Source organism: Heloderma suspectum, chromosome 4 (assembly GCF_057233095.1).
Source record: "Heloderma suspectum isolate Gila_16-S chromosome 4, 16-S_ref, whole genome shotgun sequence".
In the NCBI taxonomy this organism is placed as follows: Eukaryota; Metazoa; Chordata; class Lepidosauria; order Squamata; family Helodermatidae; genus Heloderma; species Heloderma suspectum.
This window is the reverse complement of record NC_139461.1, coordinates 288,489,473-288,499,149: the sequence shown is the minus strand read 5'-3', so window position 1 is coordinate 288,499,149 and position 9,677 is coordinate 288,489,473. Positions and strand designations below refer to the sequence as shown.

The following is a 9,677-nucleotide window of genomic DNA, read 5'->3' as shown; positions in this document are numbered from 1 at the left end:
ATGCATAAATTCCCGCAAAATGTGCATTTTCATGCTACAGCCTATGGGGGAAATGCGCATTTTTGGCTGGGTTATTTTTGCGTATTTTTCTGTGACAAAATTTTAGGGATGTACGAATTGTGTACCTTCCGTACTGCTTGACTTCCGCAGTTTGCGGCCAGTGCTCTGTACCGTTGTTCGCAAGCCCCCGGAATTCTCCTCTTTTTTTTCCACTCCAAGAATTACGAAGATAAATCCATACCAACAGCCGTAATTCTGCATAACTTCCGTAAGAAAGACTATTTTTCATAGATATTTACGTATTTTTTCCCCTGCCCTGAGATGTGCAGTAATTACTTTCAGCCAAAACACTTCCTCCTCCTGGGGGCTTCCCAAAACAAGGCTGCCCTAGGTGTGCCTGAGCGATGCAGTCTTTGTTTAAAGCAACGCTGTTTGAAAGAAAGAAAAAACCTTTTAAAATGACCATGCCGGTCTGGAGCCCTGCATGAGGTATTATTCCCCCTGCTAGGCTTTCTATTTCCACATCCAGCCTTGTTGGTGACATTGTGAGGCTAAAATGGAGAGGAGAACCAACTCTGTGCATGTCTACTCAGAAGTAAGTCTTACTGAGTTCAATGCAACTTACTCCTACACATGTCAGCACCCCACTTGCCCCCAGCTCAGCTTTGTATTTCCACATCCAGCTCATTAGCAAACCTGTTAGTTATCTCACTGGGTGACTTTGGGCTGGACTCTAACCACTGCATCATACTTCTGAAACTCATGAAGAAAAAGAGACAGTAAAATGGAAAGTTCTTTCTGAAGCAATCACACTTGTACAAATGCAGCATGAAGGGAAAGATGTGTATGTGGAAATACAAAGCTGAGCTGGGGGCAAGTGGGGTGCTGACATGTGTAGGAGTAAGTTGCATTGAACTCAGTAAGACTTACTTCTGTTCTGAGTAGACATGCACAGAGTTGGTTCTCCTCTCTGCTCAGCTTTGTATTTCCACGCTTTTTTTTTTTTACCCAGAGCCCTCCGCGGCTGGGAATCCAGCTGCGGATGGCCCTGGCCTGAGCCTGGCTGGCTGCTCCGCGGAGCCGCTGCGGAGCACAGCCGGCTGGGCAGGATTCCGGGGGGGAGGACCGGATTGCCTTCCCACCCATCGAGGATTCTGGGGGGAGGGACGGAATGCCTCCCCCCCCACCATGAACATAATCTGTGGAAAGGTAAATGACTTTCGTACATCCCTAGTTGCTTTAAACAAAGAGTGCATTGCTCAGGCACACCTAGGGCAGCCTTGTTTTGGGAAGCCCCAAGGAGGAGGAAGTGTTTTGGCTAGGGATGGGGGAGAATTTCTCCCCGAAACTTCAGGGGGCCGAGTGCCAACGCATTCGGTCCTCCGAAGGTTCGGGGAGAAATTCTCCGCCCCCCCGACCCCCCCCCCCGGGATGGGACTTACCTTTTACGAATGTCGCTCCCAGCGGCGGGTCCCAGCGGCAGTTCGGCAGGTCTTCGTCAGGGGCAGGAGCCAGTCTTTCAACCGGCTGCCGCCGCCGCCATTACAAGAAAAGTAAAAAAAAACAAAACGCCCCTGTGATAGGCTACGTAACAATTAACGTAGCCTATCACGGCTAGATTTGCAAAGTCAGCCGTGATAGGCTACGTTAATCGTCACATAGCCTATCACGGGTGACTTTAAAAAAAAAAGCGCGTACGCTAATGGCGGCCCCCATAGGGAGCCGCCATTTGCGTTCCTTATTTGGTCCCTGTAGTCTACGTAAAGATTTACGTAGACTACGGCGAAAATAAGGGCAACGCAAATAGCAAATAGCTAAATCTTTACGTAGACTACAGGGACCAAATAAGGAATGCGAATGGCGGCTCCCTATGGGGGCCGCCATTTGCGTACGTGCTTTTTTTTTTTTTAAGTCACCCGTGATAGGCTACATGACGATTCACGTAGCCTATCACGGCTGAATTTGCAAATCTAGCCGTGATAGGCTAAGTTAATCGTTACGTAGCCTATCACAGGGGCGTTTTGTATTTTTTTACTTTTCTTGTAATGGTGGCGGCGGCAGCCGGTCAAAAGACCGGCTGCCGCCCCTGCCCCGACGAAGACCTGCCGAACCGCCGCCGGGACCCGCCGCCGGGAGCGACATTTGTAAAAGGTAAGTCCCATCCCGGGGGGGGGCAGAGAATTTCTCCCCGAACCTTCGGAGGACCGAAGCCTCCCCCCCGGCCTGAATTTCGGCTGGGCGAGGCGGGAAGCCTCCCCCCTGGCCTGAACTTCGGGGGGAGAAGCGAAGCGTCTCCCCCGCACCGCGAAACAAGCTGCGAGACCAGGTAAGTGACTTTTGTACATCCCTAGTTTTGGCTGAAAGTAAATGGAGACGGAGAATTTCAATTGAAAAAGAACACCCACAAACAAGGCGGTGAGCACAATTCATTTTTTTTTTAAAAAAACATGCTTTTCATGCTTTAGTCATTTTGGTGTGCACTTTTTTAAAAAATGTGCACCGAAATGCGCACTTCTCCTGTTTCAATGAAAAGAAGTGCCCTCACCCCGCGCCTGGCTTGCCTGGCCGCGGGTGGGGGGATGTTGCGGGTGGCGGGGGGAGGACGGGACAAGGGCGAAGGCCATTGGCCTTCGCCCCTGGGGTCTCCAAGGGGCGGGTCTAGCCGGCCACTATTTAGGCCGTGCTGGCCCGCAGCCTCCTCATTCCGGCAATTCTAGCTGGAATTTTCGCGCCCTTTTTTCCGGCTATTCCAGCTGGAATTTCCGTGCCCTTTCCGGCTATTCCAGCTGGAATTTTCGCGCCCTTTTTTAAGCGGGAGCACATCACGTCCTCCCTCGTCCTCGATCACGGTGGCGGTGGCAGCAGCGCGGCGGCGGCGGCAACCCCAGGGACGAGGCGGAGGCGCAGCGGTGCTTTCGGGACGAGGCGGCTGCTTGGCGGCGCGGCGGCGGCGCGGCAGCAGCGGCGGCATTCCCGGGACAACGCAGCTATTGTGCTGCATGGTTTGCTCCCCTCCCCCGGCACAAGCGAGAGGCTTTTCACCCTTCCCTCCCCCTTTCTTTGGTGCTCTAGTTTCCGTGGCATTTCTCCCCCCCCCCAGCTGATTTCAGGAGGGGAAAGTCTCCTGTTTTCACCCCTTTCTCGCTCCATAACACAGCTGCGTGTGTTTGTGGGCTTGGGGGGGTCTCCGTTGGCTTTCCAGCGCTTTCGGGAAGCTGTTTTAAGGTGAGGGAAGGGAAAGGGTTCTGGTGCCTGGGCTTACCTCCTCCTTTTTCACCTCCGTGGGCCCTTTATCTGTGGCTGCCTTGAGATTTTCCTGGGCTTTCTTTAGCACTCTGCTGCCCCCTAGTGGCTTGTTGTGCCTTCACCCCCCCCCCTTTGCTTCATAAAGGTAGATAGGGAGAGGGAGGAGAAAATAAATTATAAAAATAAATAAATAAATAAAAGGGGGGAGCAGTTGTTTAGGGGGGGCTCAAGTAAGCCTCAAGGCTTCACCTGGAAAGTATACGGTGCGTTTTTATATAAAGAATAACAGTAACGAAAGACAAAGCAAACAAATAAACAAATTAATTTACACGCAATTGATAGTATAATATTATTACCAATAAATAAATAAATAAGAATTATAGAAAGAGAAATTGGAAACATACCAAATATATCATAGGTAAACGCATTTCATTCAGAGTTCCATTTAAAGCCAGTTGGCAGATCTCCCAACACACAGTGATGTCACCCAAGAAGGGTTTGGGGGGGGGGGAAAGGCAAGGGCAAAGCCGCTTGCCCCCCAGCTAAAACCCCCTGCCCCCCAGCTAAGCGCCACTTCCATAGGGCCGACTCTTCCTCATCTGACGATGAGGATCAAGACATGGTCCTCATTCTGGCCAGTCTGGAGGCTGCTGAACGGGACTTAGGGATCCCTGCATTAATCACCCCTGCCAGGCGGGCTCCCCGGACTTCAAGGGTTACTAGAGGGCAAGCTCGCAAGGATCTATTAATATCTATTTCAGAGAGGCTGGCAGCAATCGAGGCTTCCAAGGAGGTCATCACCGTCACTGGGCAAACAGCATCTGCACCAGCCCCAGCGCTCGCATGCTCATCTTCGGAGCAGCCCCCTCCGGTGCAAGGATCGCCGGCACCCGTCTCTCTGGCTCCTGCAGTTTTAGACCGCAGCCAGATCCCTGACATGGCAAACAACCTTGGTTCAGGTGAGGTTTCAGTCCCTGGGGGGTCCATGCCAACGACTGGCTGTAACCAGTTCCCGCCATACGGGTGGTTCCCCTTTTCAGCAGGGATGAGTTGGCCTTTTCACTCCCCAGTAGGGGGCATCCCAGGGTTCCCTCACCCTGGTGTACCACCCCACCGCTTCAGCTCAGGTTACACGCTCCCGGCACTAAGCCATGCCACACTGGGTGGGGCCGCCATTACGATGGGCATCCCTGCATCTGCCCAATCCCAGGGCCCCCCCGTCCCTGCTCCAAACCTCTCAGGTGGGGTTTACGGGGGAGGAGCACCCACGGCCCCTCCGGCTGCTGAGCCTTCTTCGGCCGGTGACAGAGTGGCTCCTCAGCACGCCCCATCCGCCATGGCTGCCTGCGCAGCTGTGTGGCAAGGCCCCGTAGGCAGGAGCTCCGAGGAGCTTGGGGTGGGCAGCAATGACCCTTATGCCCAGGTAGAGAATAGGGCAATCCCGACCGGGGGTACATCCACTCCCCTGGGATATCACCTATTGCCAGCAACAAAAGAGAAAATACTCCGGGGAGAATTTGTTGACATCTTCTCCCTGTTATTCTCTGAGTCTGAAACAAAGGAAGGGGAGAAGTCTGGCGATAGGGATCAGGAGAGGGTCAGGCATAAGAAGGTGTCACGCACTTGGGCAAATTGGCTGCCCGGCTTTTTAATATATATGGGTATCATTCAGCAAAAGCACCCAGAGCGTGGTTGGGTCCTCACTAAGTATTTGGATATTATACATAGGGCCTACACCGAATACGAGAGCGGAGCCTGGCTGGCCTATGATGAATCCTTCCGTATGCGGGCGGCATTTGACCCCACGTTGCGCTGGGACACCAAAGATCAGGATCTTTGGCTGCAGTTTATGACCCCTGCCAGGCCGGGTTTTGGCGAGCGATCTGATAGTGGGCACATACTAGCTAAGCTGACGCCCGCCTCAGCCCCTAAGGCTGGGGTGGGACAGCTGGTTCAACACCGCGCTCTCTGTTGGGAGTTTGGTTCCAAGGGCGTCTGCTTTAAAAACCCATGCAGATTTTGCCACGCGTGCTCCATTTGCGGGGGACAACACGCCTTCATTGGCTGCCCAAAGGCCAAAGGTCAGCGGGGCCCAAATCGTGAATGGCAGGGTGGTAGGAAGCCTGGGGGCAGCACACAACCTCTGCCAAAAGGGACCCAGTCCAATTAAGTTGCAGCCCTATGGCGCCTTTTGAAGCGCTACCCGCTTCGGAAGGACGCCCGCTACTTGGAAGAGGGATTTTCCCTGGGTTTTAGGATTCCATTTCAGGGACAACGCCAGGCCCAAATTTGCCGGAATCAGAAATCTATTGCAGGTTTCGAACACCTAGTCTTGGATAAGATCAATAAGGAAGTGGTCGCGGGGCGGGTCATTGGTCCATTCGATTCCCCTCCTTTCCCCAACCTCAGGGTCTCCCCTTTGGGCATTGTGCCTAAAAAGGCCGCAGGTGAATACCGGCTGATCCACAACTTGTCCTTCCCCAGGGGGAAGTCTGTGAATGACGCCATTCCTGAGCACCTGTGCTCTGTTCACTACACGCCGTTTGATGCAGCAGTATCTATGGTGAAGGCACTGGGCCCTGGGGCCCTCATGGGAAAATGCGACATTAAATCCGCATTCCGCCTCTTGCCAATTTCCCCCGATGATTTCGACCTTTTAGGATTCAGTTTTTCTGGTCAGTTCTACGTCGACAGGGCCCTACCCATGGGATGTTCCGTGTCCTGTGCTATGTTTGAGAAGTTCAGTTCCTTTTTGGAATGGGCTCTGATTGATAAAACTGGGTCCCATAGTATCGTGCACTACCTCAACGATTTCCTATTTGCGGGTCCATCTGGCACCCCCCAGTGCGCACGGCTAATGCAGGAATTTTCCGCTCTCACAAATGAGCTGGGTGTACCTTTGGTGGGGGAAAAAACCGAGGGCCCTTCTCCCACTATTAAATTTTTGGGCATAGAACTGGACTCCGTGAATCAGTTGTGTAGGCTCCCGGCGGACAAATTACAGGCCCTAAAGGATAGGATAAAGCACATGCTTCATTCTAGGAAAGTCATAGAATCATAGAATCATAGAATAGTAGGGTTGGAAGGGGCCTACAAGGCCATCGAGTCCAACCCCCTGCTCAATGCAGGAATCCAAGTCAGAGCATCCCTGACAAATGGCTGTCCAGCCTCGTCTTGAAGGCCTCCAGTGTGGGAGAGCCCACCACCTCCCCAGGTAATTGGTTCCATTGTCGTATTGCTCTTACAGTCAGGAAGTTTTTCCCGATGTTCAGCCGGAATCTGGCTTCCTGTAATTTGAGCCCATTATTCCGTGTCCTGCACTCTGGGATGATCAAGAAGAGATCCTGGCCTTCTTCTCTGTGACAACCTTTCAAGTACTTGAAGAGTGCTATCATATCTCCCCTCAGTCTTCTCTTCTCAGGGCTAAACATGCCCAGTTCTTTCAGTCTCTCTTCATAGGGCTTTGTTTCCAGTCCCCTGATCATCTTTGTTGCCCTCCTCTGAACCCTCTCCAGTTTGTCTGCATCCTTCTTAAAGTGTGGTGCCCAGAACTGCACACAGTACTCCAGATGAGGCCTAACCAGTAGAGGGGAACGAGTACTTCCCCGGATTTGGAAGCGATGCGTCTATGAATGCAGCCCAAAAGAGCATTTGCCTTTTTTGCAGCCACATCACATTGTTGGCTCATATTCAGCTTGTGATCGACAACAATTCCAAGATCCTTCTCACTTGTAGTGTGGTTGAGCCACGTATCCCCCATCTTGTAATGTGCATTTGGTTTCTTTTTCCTAGGCATTTGTTCCTATTAAATGTCATTCTGTTGTTTTCTGCCCAGCGCTCCAGTCTATCCAGATCACTTGGAATTTTGTTTCTGTCTTCCAAAGTATTAGCTATCCCGCCCAATTTTGTGTCATCTGCAAATTTGATCAGCATTCCCTGCACCTCCTCCTCCAAGTCATTAATAAAAATGTTGAAGAGCACTGGGCCCAGGACTGAGCCCTGCGGTACCCCACTCATTACCTCTCCCCAGTTTGAGAAGGTCCCATTGATAAGCACTCTTTGAGTCCGATTCTGTAGCCAACTGTGGATCCACCGGATCGTTGTTTCATCTAGCCCACTTTGAGCTAGTTTGCTCCTCAGGAGATCATGGGGCACTTTGTCGAAAGCTTTGCTGAAGTCGAGGTATATGATGTCTACAGCATTCCCACGGTCTACAAGGGAGGTGACTTGATCAAAAAATGAGATCAGATTTGTCTGGCAGGACTTGTTTTTGACAAATCCATGTTGGCTTCGAGTAATCACGGCATTGTTGTCAAGGTGCTTCCAGATGGATTGCTTTATGATCTTTATGATCTGCTCCAGAATTTTCTGGATCTTTATCTTTAAATCTTTATGATCTGCTCCAGTCATGCTGTTGGCATTGCAGGAAGTTGTTGGGCATCTTAATTTCGCTTGTCGGGTAGTTGCCCCTGGGAGGGCCTTCCTTAGACGTCTTTGTAACGCCATGCGGGGCCTGCGCTTGCCGCACCATCGCATTCGGGTATCATCAGCCATGAAAGATGATCTTTTTGTGTGGCTGCATTTCCTTAACGCATTCAATGGCGTTTCCTTCTGAAGGAAGGAGTTGCTATTGGAAGCAGAACTTCAGATACATTCAGATTCATCTGGGGCCCTAGGCTTTGGGGTTGTGTTTCGCGATCGATGGTGTCACGCACGTTGGCCGGCTGAGTGGTTAGCCCTAGGCGTCAGAAGAGACCTTACTTTCTTAGAGCTCTTTCCGATATACGTTGCCGTGCACCTGTGGGCAGCCCAGCTTGCTAATTCTGTCGTGCATTTTTGGTGCGACAACCAAGGCACTGTCCAGGTCATTAATTCTTTGTCATCGCGCAACAGTAGGGTCGTGTCCTTGCTTCGGGCTTTCACTCTGCAGTGCCTGCGTTTTAATATTTTATTCCGTGCACGACACATTCCTGGCATGGATAATGCCTTGGCTGATGCATTGTCACGAAACCAGGTGCAACGTTTCCGAGAACTGGCGCCCTGGGCGCGGGCTATTCCGGACACCATGCCAGCCACTCTGTGGGAAGTTGGCTGGAAGAGGCGGAACAGGCCATCCTGCAGTCCTTAGCCCCCAGCACGAGAGCAGCTTACGCCAGGTCAGGTAGGGAGTTCTTTTCATTCCGGGTGGCGGCACATCTTCCACAGTGCTGGCCAATACCGGTCGATCACCTTCTGCAGGTTTGCGTGCATGCCCACAGGCGGGGCCTAGCGGCCCGGACCATCGGGGGTAGGCTTGCTGCACTTGCCTTCTGGTCTAAAATGAAGGGTGTAGCAGATAACACCATGGACTTCCAGGTCCGGCGGATGCTTCAGGGCTGGTCCAGGGGGTTCCCAGTGCCTCCTGACCCTAGATGCCCTCTGTCACCAGACATATTGCTGGGCTTGCGGGATCTGTGGCCTTCCTTGTGCAAATCCCCTCAAGAAGCCTTGTTATTTCATGCTGCAGCTCTTACAGCATTCTTTGGGGCATTCCGGATATCGGAGTTGGTGGTGTCTGCTAAGGGCGACCTCTCTGGGCGAGCCTTTCAGTTTAATGACTTACAGTTTTCTCAGCAGGGAGCCCTTATTCAGCTTAGAAGGTCCAAGACTGACCAGGGGGGAAGGGGCGTCAGCGTGTCCCTGTTTCCAGCCCCCGTGCCGGACCTCTGCCCGGTCACAGCATTGAGGGACTTTCTGAAGGTTCGGGGAAACCTGCCCGGCCCCCTTTTTTGCCATACAGACTCTTCTCCTTTAACCAAATATCAATTTTGGGCAGTCACACAGCGAGCATTAAAGGCGCTGGGTTTGGGTGCTCTTTGTTTCGGCACACATTCCTTCCGGATTGGGGCCGCCTCCACTGCTGCATCTCTGGGGTTCACATCAGATAAGGTGCAGTCGGTCGGTAGGTGGCGCTCCAAGGCGTATCTGGCATATGTGAGGCCACTGTCGGGCCCTTAGCTTGGGTGGACATTTCCATTCATTACTTTTCTTGTTCTTCTAGATCACTGGAGTGCGAGTGATCCAATGAAGGTGCTCATCTGTGGGCATAGTATGGTTTTTTGGGCCGGTCGGAGGGCCTCCTCCAGCTGCGGATCCCAGCTAGGACTCAGCCGCTATGCCACCATTCAGTGGTTGGGCAGACGCGGGATGCGTTGGGAGCACCTCCTGCCCACGTTATTCCAGCAAGGGCTGGTGAAGGTTCCCCCACATATTCTAGTGTTGCACTTAGGGGGGAACGATTTAGGCCTGCTGAAAGGCAAGGCCCTGATTCTTCAAGCTTGGGAGGACTTGCGGGTGATTTGGTGTCGCTGGCCGGGAATCACCATTATCTGGTCCAACATGTTGCCTAGAGTGGTCTGGAGGGATGGCTTGGATCCTCATGCCATGGATAA

General features: G+C 52.4%; 1 protein-coding gene across 1 annotated transcript; it reads left to right on the top strand.

Annotated features, from left to right (window-relative positions):
• Positions 1-7,750: 7,750 nt before the first annotated feature.
• LOC146348851 (uncharacterized) lies at positions 7,751-9,243 on the top strand. Its single transcript, XM_084851688.1, has 3 exons — positions 7,751-7,786; positions 7,923-7,977; positions 8,261-9,243. The coding sequence occupies exons 1-3, from the start codon at positions 7,751-7,753 to the stop codon at positions 9,241-9,243; spliced, it is 1,074 nt and encodes a 357-aa protein (XP_084707814.1).
• The last annotated feature ends 434 nt before the right edge of the window (positions 9,244-9,677 follow it).

Bases quoted from the DNA above. Each gene is read 5' to 3' on its own strand.
- LOC146348851 (XM_084851688.1), top strand. From the start codon at position 7,751: ATGCGGGGCCTGCGCTTGCCGCACCATCGCATTCGG. The intron at 7,787-7,922 runs GTATCATCAGCC...CTGGGGCCCTAG, and splicing joins TGCCGCACCATCGCATTCGG to GCTTTGGGGTTGTGTTTCGC. The intron at 7,978-8,260 runs GTTAGCCCTAGG...TCACGAAACCAG, and splicing joins GCACGTTGGCCGGCTGAGTG to GTGCAACGTTTCCGAGAACT.